The 22,496-nt window shown below is 44.6% G+C and overlaps 1 protein-coding gene across 1 annotated transcript; it reads left to right on the plus strand.

The window, feature by feature from the left end:
- Positions 1-859: 859 nt before the first annotated feature.
- ACP6 (acid phosphatase 6, lysophosphatidic) lies at positions 860-19,045 on the plus strand. Its single transcript, XM_072769483.1, has 10 exons — positions 860-1,514; positions 8,064-8,192; positions 8,312-8,442; positions 8,769-8,848; positions 11,599-11,686; positions 12,494-12,626; positions 13,631-13,731; positions 16,042-16,137; positions 18,025-18,190; positions 18,855-19,045. The coding sequence occupies exons 1-10, from the start codon at positions 1,296-1,298 to the stop codon at positions 18,993-18,995; spliced, it is 1,284 nt and encodes a 427-aa protein (XP_072625584.1). The 5' UTR covers positions 860-1,295; the 3' UTR covers positions 18,996-19,045.
- Positions 19,046-22,496: the final 3,451 nt, after the last annotated feature.

Consider the following 22,496-nt stretch of genomic DNA (forward strand, 5'->3'; position numbering starts at 1 on the left):
AGGGTACTCATAACAGTCTAGCTTGGTGAACAAGTTTAGATCCAGGCCAGGAGTCATACTCCATAATTATGTTGTTCTTCGCATTTGGTCCAGTTTGATCCAGGACTAGAATTTAGAAGGAATTAAGAACTGGCTTAGAGGGCATATATTCTGACTCTTCTCCCAAATGTCCCTCCTCTCAACTTGACCTTTGCCTTCCCATAAACACAGCTGGTTCCTTTGTGTCCTGTTGCAAAGATCTGGAACACAGGCTTGGGGAACCCTATATGCAAGGGAAACCAGACCAGCAGGTGGCTACTAGATGTCAATTAAGGTGTTTAGTCATTGGGAAACCCACAGGCAAGACCCGGATTTTCCCACAAGAAATACTATGGATGTGAGTAAACACATCAGTGAGCTTAAAGTTCTACATGTTTGCGACAATTCAGCCCTCTTTAAAATTAGAAGGGGTAGAGTAGGTGAAGATTGAATATGAAATGCCTAGTGCCGCCCTTCGCAAATGGTAATCACTCAGTAAATAGGCGTCTGGGCTCTTAGTTTCAGCGACCGTCGATTCCAGGACTTCAAGGAAATCTCTTACACTCCTTAAATTACTCCCCTCTGCCCCCCAAATCTATCCCAGCCTTCCCTCTTCCTACCCCATCGGCCAGGAAGACTCGCGCATTTGCTCCTATATTACACTGGGCACCCAGTCCTGGAGACTTGCACCCGCTGGGACTGAGAGCGAGGTCCAAGGTCCCGTGCGAGTGAATTCCTCCAGCCCAGGGCCCGCCGCCCGCAGCCTTATGGGAGTTGTAGTTCTCAAAACGTAGACCTTCCAAGCAGGCGACACCTCGGGACTCGTTTTCCCAGGCTCCTATGCGCGGATCCACTTGGGACAGTCCTCGGATGGGTGAAGAGGTCTGTGGGAGCTTGCTGACGAGAAAGTGGAATCTAGTGGTGTGCGTGCCGTCGAGGAACTCAGGGCTGGTTCCCGTGCCTTCCCAGCCCTGGAGGCCGAACTTGGAGTCCCAGTTTACGGTTCCCTGGAGGGCGAAAGATAAGGAGCAGAGCGGGAGCTGCCAACCCCGACCCGAGTCAAAACTCCCAGGGAGTCTTCGCTGCTCCCGCCTCCGCTTCTCCCGCTCGGCTCCCGCTTGGGGGCTCCCTCTGGGGCCGGGAGGCGCAGCAGTCGCTGGATGTGCGCGCCCGCGGGTCCCCGGGACCTTGGAGGCGGCCGCTGAGCCCCGCAGCGGGCGGAGAGTGTGTATTCGCCTTGTGCAGCCTCACCCCGGAGGGCCGCGCGGGCTGCGGGCATGATCGCCGGGGTCTTCAGCGCGCGCACGTGGGTCCCGGTGGGCGTCCTCGCCGCGCTGGCTTACTGCGCCCACCGGCGGCGGGTGGCCCGGGCCGAGCCGCGGGGGCCTGACGGTCGGCAGCCTGTCGACCGGAGTCAGCTGGAGCTGAAAATGGTGCAAGTAGTGTTCCGACACGGGGCGCGGAGCCCCCTCAAGCCGCTCCCGCAGAAGCAGCAGGTGAGAGGTCGGCCTGGGCGGGGGCTGCTGCGGCGGGGGTCCGTGCGGTCGACCGACCTCTCACCTTTGGAGTTTTGCTCTCACTGAGCTGGGTTCCCGCTGGGTCCAGACCAAGGGAAAACTGCCTTAGCCAGTTCCGCCCCCAGCTCTGAGCAGAGGTCCTGGCCTGGGATCCCCGAGGTCCCCTTCCTCCTCGAGGACCTTCCAGTTGTGCCCCTCCTGGATGTGGTGTAGCACAGCTGGCAGCACTGCGCTGCTTAGGGTGCTTGTTAGTTAAATCGCCCCGGGGATCTGGTTAAAATGAGGATTCTAATTCAGCAGGTGTGAGGTCGGCTGGAGATTCTGCATTTTAACAGGTATTGGGGGTGAACTTGAGAACAGAAGTGCAGTGCATTTCTGTGTGATGGTTTTGAAGGTTGTGGAGAGTTGCAGGAACCACCGTAACTGGGATCACAGTGGCTAACAGAGCTCAACATCTTTGGGAACAGATTTTACAGGAGCTTTTGCTCAGGGTTTGCCATTTTGGACCATTTGGGATCCAAATGGAAGGCTTTGTTGTTGTTGTTGTTACAATTAAGTGCTGTATCTTGGGGCTCTCCTTTACTATTTTGGGTGTCTAAAACTTTTGTGGAAGGGATTTTTTTTTTTAAATTGGCTAGTCTTGTGGCTGTGTCTCAAGATCTAACTGGTATTGTGAGGATAATTATGACTAAAGCACAAATAATTAATTTTTTTAAGTGATTAACCTTCCTGGATTTGATTTTTGGGGAGAAGCAGTGAAGGTCTCTGACCTTTGACAGCAGGCAGGCCTGTAATTGAAGAACTGGCTTCCCAATGAGGATAAAGAGGCAATCTGAAATCCTCAGGCCCCTAGCTGTCACACTTAACTGTGGACTGCTTTTGCATTATTGATCCTCCAGCTTAATGTTGGAGCATGTTCAACGGATGTCCAAACCTGATATTTATCATACTCTTCATGATCATAGTTGGCTTTCCAGAAACCCTTAGAGTTGTGTCCTCACACCCTACAACTGAAAATCTACTTTTTAAAGCTGCCCACGCATGAACTCAAACTTTTGTTTTGTTTTGTTTTTTTACATGAACTCAAACTTTTAAAGCACTTCCCACATAAATAAATACATTTTGGCAGGCACTTAATTCTATTACCAGATTTCTAGTTAGCCTTTCTGAATGTTTATACCACTTTCTATTTGGTATTGGAATTTCTTTCTTTTTTTTTTCTTCTTCCCTCCTTTCCTCCTTCCCTGGGCTCCCTTCCTTCCTTTCTTTTTTTTTCTTCTTTTTTTTTTTAAATACATGTCTTCTTTTTTCTTTTTTAAACTTTTTTAAAATTTTTATTTATTTATGATAGTCACAGAGAGAGAGAGAAGCAGAGACACAGGCAGAGGGAGAAGCAGGCTCCATGCACCGGGAGCCCAACGTGGGATTCGATCCCGGGTCTCCAGGATCGCGCCCTGGGCCAAAGGCAGGCGCCAAACCGCTGCGCCACCCAGGGATCCCCCCTTCCTTTCTTTTTGATGCTTTTTCAATCTCTTACTCTGCCTTTTTGTATTACGTCACTAAATTTTCCTTATGATTTTTGTACTTAACACATCTCATGTGCACTCACTCTCCTCCATTTATTCTTGTTACAGAAAATCTGGAAAATAACATATAAGGGTAGAAGACTCATGTTAAAGACAAAGCTATCAGTGGTAGCAAGAGAATAAAAGTCTGAATGTCTAGGCTTGGACCTAGTTTGTACAGTATATATCCTCCCTTAAGGGGCTGAGAAACATTTAGATTCTTTTAGGACTTTATCCTGAGTCAGTGTGTGTGTGAAGGGTACCTTCTGCCTTTATGTTGGAAGAGGCAGTTTGTAGCTCAGGAGAACGCCATCATCATTAGTCTTCTATGTAGCCTCAAAATAAGAAGCATGTGAAGTCCACGTCCTTGCTTTGCAATTAGAGAAGGCATGTTACCTCTCCTGCCTCCTCACATTCTCAGACTTCAGGCAAATGCATTAGATAATCTTTGATTATCTCATATAAAGTTGTGTGCATAAAAACCTGGGGTGGATGGGGGATCCCTGAGTGGCTCAGTGGTTTGGCGCCTGCCTTCGGTCCAGGGTGTGATCCTGGAGACCCGGGATTAAGTTCCACGTCGGGCTCCCGGCATGGAGCCTGCTTCTCCCTCTGCCTGTGTCTCTGCCTCTCTCTCTCTCTCTGTGTCTCTCATGAATAAATAAATAAAATCTTTAAACAAAACAAAACCAGGGGTGGAACCAGCTCTCTTTCAATTTAGGCTGTGAGCGGGTGTCATCAGCTTCCTGTAACTTGTTTCTGGATATTTTCTCTAAGGTTTTCTTTTCAAGATCCACTTTGATAGAAGTTGTTATTGGGCTTTTCTGATCTTCCTGGTTCTGCTATTAACTGTAGTCAGAAGGGATTTCCTGGCAACAATTCTAAAACTAAAATTGCCTTTGGTAGATGTATACAGACTTGTGACTGGTTTATAGATGAACAAAAGTGACAAGTCATTTCATTCAGTTATCTCACAGATCTTCAGAAAGTAGCATTGTTTAAAAGTAGATTTTTTAAAAAAGATTTTTTAATTTTTCATTTGAGAGAGTGAATGAGAGCACAAATAGGGGGTGAGTGGCTGAGGGAGAAGCAGACTCCCTGCTGAGCAGGGAGCCCAACTCAGGACTTGATTCCAGGATCCTGGGATCCTGACCTGAACTCAAGGCAAACACTTAACTTATAACTGACTGAGCCACCCAGGCACCCAGAAAGTTAGATCTTTTATGGAGTTGTTTTTTTTAGACTTGAATGGCTGTTGAATTGTCTTCGTTTAGCTGTGCTTGAGAAATAAAGCTTTGGAACTTGATTGGTTATTTTTTCTGATCATTAGATTAGATCCAAGTCCACATTCACAAGATAAATGTGTCCTTGCTTTCAGATTTCCTTCAGTTCACCTCTAGGCAAGATGGCCTCCAACTCAGGCAGGTTCTTCCGTTTTTATAAAACAAAGTCCAGCTTAGCTACACTATTGATTAAGGGATTTGGGTTCCTTTTTATTTGATAATGTAGGCAAGCTGGGAATCATATTGTCAGTCTCATTGTTACTTAATACCCAAAGCTCAGCTAAGAGAAGCAGTATTCAGGAAGCAGTGCATGAAGGATATGTCTAAGTCCATCCATTCCTCTGGAGCAGCGTTCTTAACTGCTCGTTCTTGGCAGGACATTGGATTCAGTGGAGTTTTAAAAAATACTAATGCTCGGTCTCCCTCCTGGAAATTCTGATTTAATTGGACTAGAGCATCCATACATGGCAACAGCCTCTCTGGTAAAGCGTTAGGATTATCTGGACTAGATAGCATTTAAACAGTGAACCAACCCCAGGATATCCAGATATGACGAGCTCAGGATGGGGCCAGGCATCAGTTTCTTTAAAAAACTTTTTTTCAGGGGCAGCGGTTTAGTGCCGCCTTCAGCCCAGGGCGTGATCCTAGAGACCTGGGATCGAATCCCATGTCAGGCATCCTGCGTGGAGCCTGCGTCTGTCTCTGCTTCTCTCTCTGTGTGTGTCTCTCATGAATAAATAAATAAAATCTTAAAAAAAACAAAACAAAAAAACTTTTATGTGATGCCAGTCTACAGCCAAGGTTTAAAACCATTGCTTTATTCTAAAGATTTTATCTATTTGTGTGAGAGAGAGAGAGCACACATAAGCAGGGGGAGGAGGAGAGGGAGAAGTAGATTCCCCACTAAGCAGGGAACCCGACATGGGGGTCTATCTCCAAACTCTGCCATCAAGACCTGAGCCAAAGGCAGATGCTTAACTAACTGAGTACCACCACCACCCCAACCGCTGCCCATTGCTTTATTCTAAAATCTACACCCAGAAAGGTTTTGTTATTTTTATGTAGATTTTTTCTTTTACCTCTGGAATGTAGCATATCAATCCTAGTATAGTATTATCTTCACAGAAATGTGCTTTGGTGAGATGTCATCATTCTGTGTTGAGGAAACTACGAGAAACAATCCCATAGAACTCATTGCTGTGACTACTGAAAAGATGTTCATTATATTACTCTATCCTCTTTATGAGGACCCTTGGGAGGAATTTGTCTGTTAGCATTAGAAGTGGTGTGCTTCTCCTGAACAGTTATCTTTAGGCTTGTCTAGCTTGCTGTCTCTACTAACTTAAAAATCCAGAAAAGGCAGGGTCATATTCTTTCCATCTTTGTATCTTCCACAAAGGTCTGGCAAATTGTTGGAACTGTTAATTGTACCTACTGTGTGCCAAGCTCTTTGCTGGGGCTTGAAAATGCAGGGGTAAATAGACAACCCAGTCTGTTCTCAGAGCAGGACTGCTGAGCAGGGCGGACTTGTAATGGAGCTCTTCTAATACCGTTTGGTAAAGGCTACCAAAAGAGCCACTGAGGCTGAGGGCATGGGCCCATGGTCACAGCTTCTGGGAACATTTAAGCTGTCTTGTGGAATGAGCAGAAATCCTTCCAGATGAAAGGAGAAAGAAAATCCCAGGTAGAAGAAACATGAGGTTGAAAGACCAGGAAGTGTGAGGACGGTGCTATATAGGAAACAAACTTATATGGCTAGAGACTAAGTGTGTAGGACAGGGAAGAAATGCTGAAGTAGGGGCAGGGGGGAGGCAAGGGCCATCATGTATTTGTGAGTCATTGAAGGATTTATGCAGGGAGGTTATAGAGTCAGAACTCTGAAAGAAGGAACTGGGATTAAAAGACACTGGGAAGAAGGTCTGTGCTCTGAACACCTAGTCTTCTGATATCAGTTGCTGTAGCACCCCTGGGGGAAGAGGTTCAGGTTTGGGGGATTGGCTACAGGTGGGAGTGAGACAAAGCCTTTTGAAAGAATCGGGGTTTCCTTTGTGTGAAAGGAACCTGACATTCCCAGTGCTGCTCTCCTGGGAATTTCTGGGAGAGACCAAGATAAATATAATGATGCATGACATAGGGAAGTTTTCAAATGTTAGTTTTAAAACAAAACAAAGTAGTTAGGAATTGACTTAAATATGGTTCTTATGATTTTAAGTGCTGTAGGAATTCAGGTAAGAAGACAATCCACTAAAAGCTGGAGTAGTCACTGATGAAAAGTAAGACTTGAGCTATCACTGGACCTTGAAGAGAAAATGGATGGACAGTAGGGATAGGAGTCCCTACAAGCAAGGGAGAAGCAAGCTAAAAGAAGATGCAGAGGAAGTAGTGGGCATGATCTGGTCTGGGGAGGGGAGGAAAGAGGCATAGTGACAGTATAGCTGGGAACAGGGGCTGAGCCAAGGTAGAGAAGTCCTGGAATGCCAAGTGCTTATCGCTTGAAACATTAGGAAAAAACTATTGAGGAACTGGGACAGGGACACCAAGGGTGGCTCAGCAGTTGAGTGTCTGCCTTTGGCAGTTGAGTGTCTGCCTTTGGCTCAGGTCGTGATCCTGGGATTCAGGATTGAGTCCAACATCGGGCTCCTTGCAGGGAGCCTGCTTCTCCCTCTGCCTGTGTCTCTGCCTCTCTCTGTGTGTCTCTCATGAATAAATAACTCTTTAAAAAAATCTTAAAAAAAAAAAGCTATTGATATGATGAAAATGACTTAGTAGGATTCATGGGGGTGGAGGGGGAAGATAATCTGTGTAATAAGATTTTACACTGTGACAGTGAGATAAAAGACTTTTGGGAGTGACTTTTTTTTCTAGACAGCGATCAATAGAGTTTAGTGCAAGACTGGTGGAGCAGTGGGTGAAGAGTGAGGTTTGAGTTTTGGAGCCTAGGATAACTGTGGTATCATTGCGAATGACACATAATATGTTGGGAAGAGGAGCTGGTATATGGAAAGAAGAAAAGACTTGTTTTTAAAATTGAAGTCATCACATCTGACTCAATGAGTGTAAGAGTTTCATGGGCAGTTGGAGCTCTGAGACATATGGCTACTTGTGATATTTTGAAACCATTACAGTACAGTGGAGCAGGAGCCAGATCTCTCTTAAGGAGAGAAGGAAGATGGTGAAGAAGTGAAGGTTTCTTAGGGGGCAACCAATTGCTTGAGAAACTGGGTGAGAGGAAGGGAAATAGGTGGTAGTTACAGGGGATGTTAAGTAGAGCCCTTGAGGGCAGGATGCATAGAAACCTGCAGGTTGATTCCTAAGGAATTCTTACAAATGTATGCTCATTGACATTATATTATATTCATTCATTTGTTCATTCATTCATTCATTTACCAAGTATTTGCATGCCAGGCATTCCGGCCATTTCTCTCCTTTATTGGAGTCTGGGCTCAGTGCCAGAGCAACATCTTAACAGTGAGGACTAGTGGAGCAGTAATAGGACTTGGGCTAAGGATCCCTGGAGTACTAAATTACGGTCTTTTCTAGAGTTAGCTTTTTTCCTTGTGCGAAACTTGTGGGTCTAGCTAGTGTCTGTGGTTCCAGCTATGTCTTCCAAGTGCTGCTGGATATTACTGCTGTAAGTTTCAAGAAACTTCTAAACAATGTGTTGTTTTTTGTGGTCACAACAGGCAGAGTGGAATCTCCAGCTATTAGAGGTCCCACCCCATACTCAGTTTGATTACACCATCACCAATCTAGCTGGTGGCCCAAAACCGCATTCTCCTTTCGACTCTCAATACCGTGAGACCAAACTGAAGGTGAGCAATGCTTCCCTCCTCTGGGAAGCTCACTGTGACGTTTCCATGGTTTTCTCTGGGCTGAGTTTAGCAGGCTATGAGGTATTTTCATTCTTCTCTATCTCTCTGCCCCATATTAGGGGGGCATGTTTGCTGGACAGCTCACTAATGTGGGCATGCAGCAGATGTTTGCCCTAGGAGAGAGGCTGAGGAAGAACTATGTGGAGGACATCCCCTTTCTTTCGCCAACCTTCAATCCACTGGAAGTCTTGTGAGTCACTCAAAAAAGGGATGCTGCACCCACTTGAAGGTCTTAAGCATTAAGAAACCTGTACTGACCCCCCCCAGATGATTCCCATTCTCACCCAACATAGTTCGGGGCCGTTACCCTTGTATAATAGGATCCTGTGAACATGTGGTCAATGGAGGTGACATTCATTGGCTTTCAGGTCCCTTCCCTGGGGCAGCCATCCCACAGAGATTCTTCCCACCCCCGTAGCTCCCCTTATGTGATCTTTAAAGCCTCTCAGCTACTCTGTAGGATAAAGTAGTATATGAATGTCCTTTTATGAATGTCTCTACCTTTTTTTTTTCCAGTGTCCGTTCCACTAATATATATCGGAATCTGGAGTCTACCCGGTGTTTGCTGGCTGGGCTTTTCCAATGTCAGAAAGAAGGTTTGAATTTGGAGTCTAGAAGTTAGCCCCTATCCCAGAGGAGCTTTCTTATTTCCAAAGCCCTCCTTGCCCTCTTTGTTGGTGCCCATTCCTTTGGTTTCTCCTCTCCTACGTACATGGTTTCTGTGGTGTACCTATCCTCATGAGTCCTCTGTTGCCTGGCCTTCTGCTGCCTTACCACTCTGACCCACACATCTGCAGTGACGCATCAGCCATACTGATGTGCCTCTGGCTCCTGACTTCTCCCCGTAAGCTGCTACATAGGCTGCATGAGGCAACCCTAGTCAGGTCTTGTGAAACATATGGGGACTTTTTGCTTAGGTAAGACACTGCTTGAAAAGGAAGGAGGGCAGGAGGGACACTTTGCTGGGACCCCAGCTTACTACTGTTGCTCTGGTGGTGATGATAATCCACAGCATGACCCAGATGGTATTAATAGTATTCTGTTCAGCCTTTCCTCATTGAGAAAGTCTGTTGTGTTTGGGTTTTGACATGTTCAACTAGTGAATGATCACAGCTAGTGGTACCCAACCTTTCACCACCAAGGGACCACATTTGTTATTTTCCCTCATGGACCTCATGTACTGAGGCCCTTTGACTATCAAATGGAGCTGCATTTTGTCATTTGTACTTGATGCAAATTTACATTTAATTGCCAGTCTGAGTTTCATGTCAACATGACCTCACCAATATCAAAATACTAAAATGGTGCCATAAGGCAAAGGTGCTTGCTTAGCTTCTTTAGCAGTATCTCAAATAGATACAAGATTTTCATCAGCCTTTAGAAAAATAAACTATGTAAGATAATAGAAACCTCCAGGCCAGAGGAGGTTGGCCTTACCCCACTCCGGCTTGGGTACAGCTGCTAATTCCAGCTACAGTTGGCTAGTGAACACAAACAGCATGTATCTAAGTAACATAAAGCAAACAGAATGGGCTTCCTCTTACTTCCTAGGAGCCCCTGAGCTTTGGAATTGTCCACAGTGCCTGGCCTCTGAAAACTCTTACTTGCCCAGCTTTTAAGAGGCAAATGCCCTCTCCTCAGAAACACCAAAAGTACAATTGGAATAGGAAAGCTGTTTCTTGGAGACAGCCTGACCTATGGGCAGGTCTCAGACCGAGACTGCCTCCTGTTCCCAGCAGAGAGGGAAGTGGTTTATCATCACTAGACACTGGACCCAAATATCCTGGGACTCTAATTTGACCATGTACCAAACCTTTTTCTAATAGTTTTGTATATACTAACTTGTTTAATTCTTGTAATAACCCTATGATGTAAGTAATATTATCCCTAATTTACAAATAAGAGGATTAAGGCACAGAGAGTCCCAGGGACACAAAGCTGGTAAATGGTGAAACAGGGATTCAAAGTCTGGCAGTCTGGTTCCAGAATCTACACTCTTCACCTTTATGCTCTGTCGCTCAGAGGACATATATTTGGAGAGAGCCCCTGATTATTTGATCAACAAAGTGGTGTCTGAATTTAGTAAAGTTACCATATGCTACTGGAGTTTTGACTATGAATAATTTGTTTGAGAATACTAGCTCTTTGGGGCTTAGATTCATCTAATTAAAAAAAAAAAATTCATCTAATCACCTCACATATTGACCTCAGTGAATTCCAGAGAGCTGCTGAAGAGGCTCTTTCTTTTGCTATCAGAGAAGGTCAGGCTTGAGTTATGTAGAAAGGGAGGCTACCAGTCTGTAACCTTCACTATGTACCTGTCTGGCACAGGGCAAAGCATGGGAAGGTATAAGAGCACCTTCTCTGGGTATTGATGAAAGAGGATAAAGATACTTGTGAGCTCTGAGCAGTAGCGAGCTACTGTGAAGTATACAACTGATCTTTGAACAACAAGGGTTTGAACTGCATGGGTACACTTACACATGATTTTTTTTATAAGTACAGTACAGAAGTATAAATGTATTTTTCTCTTCCTTAAGATTTTCTTAATCATATTTTTTTCTCTAGCTTACCTGATTGTAAGAATACAGTAATGTACTACATATAACATACAAAATCTGGATTAATCAGCTATTTATGTTACTAGTAAGGCTCCCAGTCAACAGTAGGCTATTAGTAGTTAAGTTTTTGGGGAATCGAAAGTTATATATGGATTTTCGACTGTAAGGGGTAGGGATCAGTGACCCTAACCCCTGTTGTTCAAGGATCAACTATATAAGAAACATTGTTTGTAGTCTAACATGTGTGGTTCTTGGCAGTTCACCTAGAAACCTGACTTCCCTTTTGGGCAAGGCTGTGGGGCTGACAGGATTTGTGACCTTGTAGTCACTTTTCTTAGATTGCCATGTGCTAAGTCACCATTTTGGTCTATAGGATGGGACTTTGAAAAGCAAGAAAGTCACCTAGTTCTGATAGAGTCAGGGACAGCCCATTCTTTGTTATAATGCACAAGTGCTGCTAGTGCCTTTATTCAGGAATCTTTTGGAATGGGTCAGGGAAGTGCTGGTCTGATCCAAGTCTGTGCCTGCTCTAGTCTATAGATGGCCCAATAGGAGGGGTTGTGCCAGATAGAACAAGGCTGCTACTTGCTTTCTCCATTTCTCAGACCATAGAAGACCTTCTGTTGGCTGTTGGCAAGGCCAGGGCATATTGATGGCAGTTATTGTCCTTAAGGAATAACCCTGATGATCTGTTCCCTGAAGCAGACCAGAGAAGAAGAGAATGGGTAGATGCTGGGAAGAACAAGCTGAAGTCTCTTTTGCCTGTGCTTTCACCTTCCTTCCAGGACCCATCATCATCCACACTGATGAAGCAAGCTCAGAAGTCTTATACCCCAATTACCAAAACTGCTGGAACCTGCAGGAAAGAACCAGGTAATTGTCCTGGGTTCTTGCTCATCAGTGGGGAACAGACAGCCTTTTACCACTTTTGCTGGCAGACTCTGCCTGAACGCAGGGCCTGCCTAGGCTTACCATGTTGGTGGATAAGGGGCGGGAAGGATTGCTTTACAGTAAGGCCTGACATTGCTGTCCAGGAAATGAAGAAGCTCTTGTTCACAGTGACAAACTCATAGTGAAGGTACAGCAAGCTTAAGAATAGCCACGTGCTGGGCTGGAGAGATGGTATGTACAGCCTGAGTGGAGTTTGCCTTTATAAACCATTGTCATCTTGACCATTGTGGGCTCTCAGAAGAGGCAGATGAAGACACTGACAGGTTAAGTAAAAGATGATTAAGCCAGCGGTTGAACTGCAAATCCAGGTGGGCAAGCAGAAGACACAGATTTTCCTTCTCTTACTAATTTGCTGCCCTATAGAATAGATTGGCTTAAGCTGTTGACGCTTTATAGTGTTCAGATGTTTCAGGGCTGTGTGAAGACTGTGTTCCACAGAAGAGAGAGAATGTTGTTTTCAAGCAGACCTAGGCCATGGTTGTATTGTTCTTGGTATAATAGAAGAAAATGTTAGAGTGGAATTTGGAAATCCAGGCTTTTATTCTAGCCCTGGTACCTGCTAACTTACTTTCATAAGTCATTTGAACTCATAGAACCCCAATTGACTCGTGTAAGATGGGAATAATACCAACTAATCCCAATGTCTTGTTATTGAGCAATAAATAAAATCCCAAATGATGAATGAGATATACTTTACAATATATGGGATTACTTTTTATTTTTTGGCAGAGGACGGAGGAAGGCTGCCTCTTTGCAGCCAGGAATCTCAGAGGATTTGCAAAAGGTCAAGGAAGGGATGGGCATCACCAGTAATGATGGAGTGGACTTCTTCAGCCTACTTGACAATGTGGCTGCCGAGCAGGTTGGATGACTATCCTCCAGCCCTGGGGGTGGGGGATCTGGGGATAGGCACCTGGACAGGCTGGCTCCTGAGTTAGAACCAGGTGGAGGGGAGTGCGTGGAGGCAACTGTGGTAGGACTTGCAGGTGGAATGGGTGTGGGAACTGAGTAATAGGGCACAATCAGGGAAGACTCCTCACTTCGTTAGGCGCATGGATATTTAACTGTAGATCAGAATTTCTTGAGGTGTGCTCTCCAGAATACCTGTGATATAAGTGTGTATACTATGAGCAGGCAGGGGCTGGGTGGGTGATGTGTAGGGAAGGATTGTCTAAAAGTTTAGAATCCCCATTATATCACTTTTTGGAGAGTCTATGTGCACAGCAGCGTATTAAAGAATCTAAGATGTAAAGGAAGCTGGTCAATCTTTAAATCTATTTTCCCCAAACTTATTTAGCCATAGAATCTTTTATCTAATAAATACTGAAGACCACACAATGGGAAAGCCTTCTCTAGATTCAAAAGCTAGACTCCTAAAGGTGTAGTATAACCTGGATCCTCCTTCCCTCTCTTGTCAGGATGACAGTGTCCCCAGAAGGCAGAAATGCCCCATGCTTATGGGTAAAATAGGTGTAAGGTTATAAGATGAGGGTTTATATAAAGTATTTACGTGGCATACTTTTTAGAAATCCATTTGGGGAAAATGAAAGTCATGTAGAAATTTATGAATTCTGCACTCTGTATTTTATTTACTTATTTTTTATGGTTTTAAAAAATTCAAATGTTTTTCATTTTGAAGTAGGTAAGGAGCCATCAGAAAGGAAGGAAAAACAGCTTTCTTTCTTTCCTTGGGCCTTCAGATCTCTAAGAATTGCTTCAGAAGGGCCTTGGGGATAGGTTTTTGAGCTGTTAAGACCCCTCCCCAGGAGAAGACAGGCTCCCGAAAGCTCTGTGGAAGCTGATCAGCTGCCAAACTCAGTGAATGAGAAGCATTTCTTTGTAAAACTGTCCCTGTGGTCCTTTCAGGTGCACAGCCTCCTGAGCTGCCCCACACTGAAGAGGTTTGCACGGATGATTGAGCAGAGAGCTGTGGACACAGCCTTGTATGTTATCCAAGGGGAAGACAGGTGAGGAGTCTCTTTCAGCTGCTGGCATCAAGTCATGCTTGGCCAGGCCTCCCAGTATGTGGGGAAGAGAGTTCACCAGGCCTGTTCACACCTGCCAGCTGGGTCTCTATATATGCTGAGGTAGAAATCACCATGTTCTGCTGGCCTATTGAATGGATTCAGCTTTAAGTCCTTACACTTCTGGAGCTGGGACTGGTGACCTGGGTGCTTCCATTCACTGTTATACAAAACCAGGAGCCACCACTCACCACTGAGTTTCTCATAATCACTGACTTTTCCCCCTTTTACTTTAAGTTTCAAAGGGTTTGGGTGTTTGGGTGGGGACAGCTAACAGAAAAATGATGACTGCCCACTTTGTTCATTAGTTTACAACTTACAAGTCATTTTCCTATTCTCGCTATGAGGGGGATGTCATTATCCCTGACAGTGTCCACGTCCTGGATTGAGAGCTGAAGAAACTGGACTTGAGTGATGTGGGTTGTCTCACCTAGGCTTGGCGAGCAAGGCAGAGCCAAGACTTAGGCCAGATCACCTATCAGCCCTGAGTGTTTTTTGCGTTCCTGGGATCTGTTTTTAGAAGGCCTGTTTCTTGTCTACCAGAATGGAGAGTTTCTCTCTTACCAAATTTAAAAGAAAACACCTTTCTTTGATAGATTAAGAACATTTGGCTTGCACTGAGAATAGGTAACTTGGTAGAGGAGGAGCTGGGTAATAGAGGATCAGTCCTGGGGAGATGAGTGGGGAAAAAAAGTGGCTAATATTTCAAGAATTTTCAGGGCCTGTTACATAAGAGTAAGAACCTCTGGCTGCTTTTCTCCCACTCAGAGTCAGTGCATCCAGAAGGCTCCAGCCATGCCATACACCTTGCCACCACTGACTATGACTTACCACCTTACCCCCATCTGTTCCTGAAGTGTCCCCACCAGCCTAAATTGTCACTGCCCTCCCCTACACACACACACATTTGGTAAATATTTTAGGCTTCGCAGCCCATGCATTATCTGTTGCGGCTACTCATCTCTGACCACGTAGCATGAGAGCCGCCATAGATGATATGCAAACAAATGGGCACAGCTATATTCCAATAACACTTTATTTACAAAATAGGCAAGTGGGTTGGATTTGGAAAATGGCCAGAGTTTATTTTCTCCCAGTGTAAAGCATTTTAAATAAGATCTGATTCTTCTTTCTATTTAAATTAGCCCTGCTTTCATAAAACTGATGTTTCTTCAAGAACAAATTAGATGACCTCACAGTGCCATCCAGCTTGGCTTGGCCTGTGTACATTCTTCTGGAAAGTATATGTTGCATACGGTATTGGTTGCCTACTCCTCACCCATTGCTTCAACATTCCTTGATTTATAAAGGCGGTCATTTATTTACCCTGTCACCACGAAAGAAGATTGGCCTAAGCCAATCAGGACAACCGCATTCCCATTAGTCCGTGATTGGGCTGTGGGAATTCTGGAAGAGGCTTTTCCTCCTCTTTGATAAAAGGTAAGAGGCACCAAAACCAAGCCTTTTTGCCACTTATTGGCACAGCTGCCTGCTTTGTTTACCACTGTGAGATGACAGGCTTTGGGGTTGCGATAACCACCTTGTGATGATAAGGTGGCAAACCTGAGGGTGAAAGTGGTGGAGATGGGCAGCCCTGGTGGCTCAGCAGTTTAGCGCCGCCGTGATCCTGGAGACCTTGGATCGAGTCCCACATCAGGCTCCTTGCATGGAGCCTGCTTCTCCCTCTGCCTGTGTCTCTGCCTCTCTCTCTCTCTCTGTGTCTCTCATGAATAAATAAATAAAATCTTAAAAAAAAGAAAGTGACGGAGCCACTGCACCAACCCTGTGCACACTACTGCTGGACTTTGTGTAATACCAAATAGATAAGACATGTCCTATGGTCTAAACTCCAAAGAGGGAGAATTGGCCTCTGGGAAGCATGGATTAGGATGCTATTTATTCTGATCACTTTTCTAAGGGCCTTCTGGAATTCTTGGAAACCACTTACACCCTGTCCTTCCCAGCTTTCTTCTTTTATACCTGAAGGACTAGTTCTTCATGATTTATCCTGGTTACCACTTCCATCGCAGTTGTTTTCATACGAGGTCCATATCCTGGTGCTTGTATTGTTGGAAGTCTTCGTGCACAGGGAACACTCAAACTGAAGATGGCGCCATTTCTCCCCTTCCTGCCTGTCTCTGTCCCTCAGGCTTTACTTGTCTTCTCAGCTCAGGAGGTCCTTAGGGCAGAACCAACTTGCATTCCTGAGTGCTGGTGCCCACTGGTTGCTTCAATGTTGTTTACTCGCCATAGGGAAAGCCTTCAGATGGCAGTAGGCCCGTTCCTCCACATCCTGGAGAGCAACCTGCTGAAAGTCGTGGATCCTGCCACTCCCCCAGACAAGACCAGGTACCTGCCACAGTAATCCTGCTTTGTGCAGCTGAGGACAGGGGGGCCTCTGGCTGCAAGGAGGGGGGACCCAGGTTTTGGAGGGGCAAGGACCAGGTTGTCAGTCCCTGAAGGTAGGTGTTGAAGATGTCATGAGTCCTAAAGATGTTTACAACATCGTTACCTTTCTTCCTGCTGCACCCATCCCACCATGGTTTGAAATTTGAAATTTTTATGTTAGCAAGAAAGAACTCTAAATTTCTTTCTTTCTTTCTTTCTTTCTTTCTTTCTTTCTTTCTTTCTTTCTTTCTTTCTTTCTTTCTTTCTTTCTTTCTTTCTTTCTTTCTTTCTTTCTTTCTTTCTTCCTTCCTTCCTTCCTTCCTTCCTTCCTTCCTTCCTTCCTTCCTTCCTTCCTTCCTTCCTTTCTCTTTCTTTCTTTCTTTTTTTACTGATTGAACACATGTGAAAGAGTAGCTGATTATGATGTCACACTGATATAACAGCTTAATAGGTTGTTAAGTTTGAACACCTTCACTGAGTGTTTAGAAGGGTATGATATCCACTAGGCATTTTTAAATGTTGGAATTAGCTTCTGAACTTCCATCACCACTTTTGTAGTGCCTGGAAGAGGCACAGAGTTAGAATGTTGTATGTCCTAGTTAAGAGGCACAGAGTTAGAATGTTGTATGTCCTAGGCACTTGGCTGAGCAGTGTGGTCTGCAGATGAACAGCTTCACTGCTGCCTGGGAGCTTGTTAGATTCTGACTTACTGAATTAGAATCTGCATTTTAACAAGATCCTCAGGGGATTTGTATGCACCCTACTATTGGAGAAGCACTCTTGTAGGCTGCCTTCTTTAGAGAGAGAGAGACCGTAAAATAGCTAGAAACTCACAAGCACCAGAATAGTATGGGTCAGTGAGGTAATAGGAACATTCAAGAACTTTGGGCCAGATTTATAATAGCAGATATGCCAGTGCCCTTCCCTATACTTCACAGCACCTGCAATGACAATACATTTCTAACCGGCCCTTCCTACCTTGCCCCCCTTGACTTTTTATCTGTCGAATACTATAGGATGCAATGCTAGTCTTCTAGCTTAGGAGTCAACACATAAAATCCTTGATCTTTCCTAAGAGATAGATACAAGGGACAAGCAGATATAGATTAAAATGGCACCTTTCTTACGATTAAAGCCATTTGGAGAATGTGTTGAAGGCCGAACAAGCTTATTAATATGCCTTCAAAATGAGCTTAGTTCCCTCAAACTACAAGCCTCGCTAACAAGGAGGAGAGTGTGTTCGCTAAACGCATCACACAGCTGTAAGTAGGAAGAACATTTGCCACAGACAGGCGGCTCCCAAGGAGAGAAGAGAGGTAGGGCCAAGCCACACATGCTCAGTTTCTACTTTAAAGCTCACCCCGGGGATCCCTGGGTGGCGCAGCGGTTTGGCGCCTGCCTTTGGCCCAGGGCGCGATCCTGGAGACCCGGGATCGAATCCCACATCGGGCTCCCGGTGCATGGAGCCTGCTTCTCCCTCTGCCTGTGTCTCTGCCTCTCTCTCTCTCTGTGACTATCATGAATAAATAAATAAAAAAAAAATCTTAAAAAAATAAAAATAAAGCTCACCCGGGGAGGAGCAAGTAGGTGGGTGGGCGGGCAAGCAGGTGGGCAGGAAGGGCCCAAGAGAGCTGCTCTGGTGGGGATCCCTCCTCATGAAAACATGGGGGTGGGAATAAGGTTTCTCCCCACCATCTGCATCAAAGAAGTTTTATACCAGGCTAACTGACTTCTAGATGTTACCTGGTTTTGAGGCAAGTGTTGTTTTTTACTTAAAGGAGGCAGACAGCATCCTGGCCTCCAGAGTCCTGAGGTAAAGGACTGTGGAGGACTGTTTTCTCCTTGCAGAAAGCTGTACCTCTATGCTGCTCATGATGTGACCCTCATGCCTCTCTTAATCACCCTGGGGATTTTTGACCACAAATGGCCCCCATTTGCTGTTGATCTGACCATGGAACTCTATCAGCACCAGGAATCTAAGGAGTGGTTTGTGCAGCTCTATTACCGTGGGGAGGTAAGACCTGTGAGGTGCAACTGGGTGGTAGCTAGGCCCCTCCAGCCCCTCTCTCCGGTCTTAGCACCAAGCCTCCCTCCTCAGGCTCAATGGAGTCTCCTTGGTACGGTCAGCTCTCTGGATCCAATGGAATGACTCATAGCTGTGACCCAGAGATGAGGCAGAACTGGAAATAGGTGGCAGGCTAGGACCTGGGCCTTCTCACACATCTGCTACAGACTCCTAAGAACGGGACCACCTTCCTCTTCCCCTGAGTGTCTCTGCCAGGATGTAATATCCTGACCGGGAGGCCTGTTTTGAAAATTAATGATGATGTCTTTGGGAGGCAGTGTACGCTTTCAGAGCTGTGGGTGCTTTGGCTGCTTCAGCAAGTTGCTGCCCAGGGCAGATGCTAGAGCGCTCCTTAGCGATTAGACCTTTCGCCCTTCCAGCTTGGGGTATAATGTGACTGTGTCTCCCCAGTCAATTCAACAAGCAGTACTTGCGTGACCAAGCAGGGCGTGGTGCTCCTACTCTAGAAGCTGACTGGGTAGTGGGGCCTCCTTGGCTGTTATATGTGTGCATGCACACACCGTTGGGTCAAAGCCTCTCAGATCTTTGGGCATGGGAGAAAATAGCAGGCCAGGGTCCTTAGTGGCTCTGCTGAGTTTTGTCTCTTCCACAGGAGCAGGTGCCAAAAGGTTGTCCTGACCGGCTCTGTCCACTGGACAAGTTCTTAAACACCTTGTCAGTTTACACCTTGAGCCCAGAAAAATACCACACACTCTGCTCTCAAGTACAGGTGATGGAAACTGAGAGTGACTGATTTATACAAACAGAAGGTGTTGGTTTTTCAATAAATGCCTATACACACTGCCTCTGTGTGTCATATTTGGGGAAGGTAGGAACAAGGGTTAATGTATTTTAGCAAGGGTATTATTTCTTTCTAGTAGGTTTACGAAGTCTCTTCTTGAAAGGAAGAGAGGTGTTATGTTGAAGCCAAAGAAGTATTTCCTATTTGTGGCTTGATTTCTATGGCCAGACGCCTCTGCCATGATGTATGCTGGGGACATTATGACCCTGCGGAAATGTTGGTTTGGGACTTGAGTTATTTTCTCCTGTCTTCATTTTGCAAACATATATTGAGCACCTACTAAGTAGTGAGCATTATAAAAGTGAACAGGGTCTGTCCTCAAGTTGTTTCAGCCTAGTGGGAGAGGCAGGTAAGTCAGTGATGAAAATGCAGTATGTTTCACTGTATGATAAGGCGTATCAGGGGCTATCTGAGTACAGAGAAGAAATCCCCCAGCCCCAGCTGGCAGGGACTTGGGGGGAGCAGTTTAGAAAGGCTTCTAGGGAGGTTCCATCTTGATTTGGGTAGGAAAGGTGAATAGGAATTAACCAGTTAAGTAAGGGGGAAAGGGTGTTATGTGTAGGTAGAAAGTAAGCTTGAAGGTCAGGGGACCTTGCTGCTCAGGAGATGGAGCCCTGCTGTGGAGACCCACCTGGAAGATGCAGGACAGACACTCGGCTTCTGGTGGCTGTAGCTCCAGGAGCAAGGATGAGGGCTCTGCAGTGGAGGGCTGGAATCACTCTCAGAATATGAACTCCACCTTTACCAGGCCCCAGGGGTACCAGATGGTCTCCCTATTTCCTATTCCTTATCAATTTTCTTATTCTTCCCCAGAATCTCTTTCAAACTTGCACTGATCTTAAACCACCAATGTCTTTACCTCTTCGGGAAAATAGCAGTCAAAAAACTTGTCCACTTCTAACCGTCTTTATGTTGACAACTCCCAGACCTACTTTTCTGGCTGAGGTTTTTTCATCTGAGCTTCAGACACTCATGACCACTTGGATGTCCCAGAGGCACAGAATTTTCTGTGTCAGAATCAAACCCCCCTCTCCTCTCAGACCTCCTCCCTCAGCCTTCTGTATCTGAATGAAAGACACTCCACCATCCACTTAGGTGTCAAACCAGAAATCCATCCTTGTCTTTTTCCTCCCACGTTTTCCATGTCTAATCAGTTAAGTTCTATAAGTCTCTCCTGTTTACTGTTTCAGTCTATCCACATCTTTTCATTTGACTACCACTGTCCCTCCCCATCCTCACTCTACTAATTACTATATTTCTACTTTCACTAAGAAAGTAAAAGCAATGGAAGAGAATCCTATATCCCGGCCCCCGACTACCGCCAACTCTCTTCACCTATAAGACCTTCCTTCCTTCCTCTTACTAAGAATGAACCATCCATGCTCCTATCCAAGACCAACCTCCAGCTCTACACTGAGACTCCTACAATTATCTTTTTTCTGAATTGTTACTCTCATCTTCCTACCCTAATTATTCCCATTAGCATACAAATATGCCATAAAATCTCCTGTCTTGAAATTTTTTCCCACATCTTTGAACTATTATGCTACCTCCCCCTTTACAGCAAAACTTCTGAAAGGAGTTGTTTACACTTGCCATCTCTGATTCTTCTCTTCCCTTTCTCTCTTGAACCAACTATGATTAAGTATTCACCCCACCACTCCATGGAAACAGCTTTTGTCAACATCATCAGTGACCTCTGAGTGCTAAATCCAACAGCCAATTTCCAGTCTTAGCTTCTCATCAGTAGTCGTGGAATATTTTCTTCATTTGGCTTCCATGACAAATACTCTCTTGGTTTTCCTCCAACTTCTCAACTTCTTAATTTTTGCTGAATCTACATTTTCCTAATTTCTGAGTGTTGGAGTATCTCAGGGCTCAGTCCTTGGATCTTTTCTCTACATTTTCTCCTATGCACAGCCCCCTACATGATCTCAAGCAGTTTCATAGTTTATTTTTTTATAGGTCTGGTTCTGCTTTTTATGTGTTCATTTGTTTTTTATTTTTTATTTATTTTTACTTAAATTTTAGTTAGTGAACATACAGTGCAATGGTTTCTAGAGTAGGTTTCAGTGGTTCATCACTTACACGCAACACCCAGTGCTCATTACAAGTGCCCTCCTTAATACCCATCACTCATCTAGCCCATCCCTCACCTGCCTCCATCAACTCTCTGTTCTTTATTCGTAAAGAGTTTATTATAGTTTGTTTCCCTCTTTCCTTTTTTCTTTTCCCCTTTCCCATATGTTCATCTGTTTTCTTTCTTGAATTCCACATGAGTGAGATCACATGGTATTTTTCTTTCTCTGACTGACTTCACTTAGCATAATACATTCTAGTTCTATCCATATCATTGCAAATGGCAAGATTTCATTTTTGATGGCTAAGTAATATTCCATTGTGTATATATACTAGATCTTCTTTATCCATTCATTGGTTGATGGATGTTTGGGATCTCTCCATAGTTTGGCTATTATTGATAATGTGGCTATAAACATCAGGGTGCATATACCTCTTTGAATCTGTGTTTTTACATCCTTTGGGTAAATACCTAGTAGTACAACTTCTGGGTTGTAGGGTAGTTCTGTTTTTAACTTTTTGAGGAACCTCCATACTGTTTTCCAGAGTGGCTACACCAGCTTGCATTCACACCAACAGTGCAAGAGGGGTTCCCCTTTATCTGCATGCTCACCAATACCTGTCGTTTCTTGTGTTGTTAATTTTAGCCATTCTAACTGGCATGAGGTGGTATCTCATCGTTTTGATTTGTATTTCCCTGGTGATGAGTGGTGTTGAACATCTTTTCATGTGTCTCTTAGCCATCTGGATGTCCTTAGAAAAGTGTCTAATCATGTCTTCTGCCCATTTCCTAACTGGATTATTTGTTTTTTGGGTGTTGAATTTGAGAAGTTCTTTATAGGTTTGGGAATACTAACCCTTTATCAGATATGTCACTTGCAGGTATCTTTTCCTATTCTGTAGGTTGCCTTTTAGTTTTGTTGATTGTTTCCTTTGCTGTGCAGAAAATTTTATCTTGAAGTCCCAAGAGTTCATTTTCGCTTTTGTTTCCCTTACTTCCCGTGACATGTCTTGTAAGAAGTTGCTATGGCTGAGGTCAAAGAGGTTGCTGCCTGTGTCCTCCTCTAGGATTTTGATGGTTTCCTGTCTCACATTTAGGTCTTTGATCTCTTTTGAATTTATCTTTGTGTATGGTATAAGAAAGTGGTCCAGTTTCATTCTGCATGTTGGTATCCAGTTTTCCCAACATCATTTGTTGAAGAGTCTGACTTTTTTCCATTGGATATTCTTTCCTGCAAGTAGTTCCATAGTTTAAAATATTTTTACATAATGCCTCCTAAATTTATACCTTCAACCTGGACTTTTCCCTTGAATTCTCATGTCATTTTCAACTGTCTACTTAACATTTCTACGTGGATATTTAATATATTTAAT

The sequence above is a fragment of the Canis lupus genome, chromosome 12 (genome assembly GCF_048164855.1).
Source record: "Canis lupus baileyi chromosome 12, mCanLup2.hap1, whole genome shotgun sequence".
In the NCBI taxonomy this organism is placed as follows: domain Eukaryota; kingdom Metazoa; phylum Chordata; class Mammalia; order Carnivora; family Canidae; genus Canis; species Canis lupus.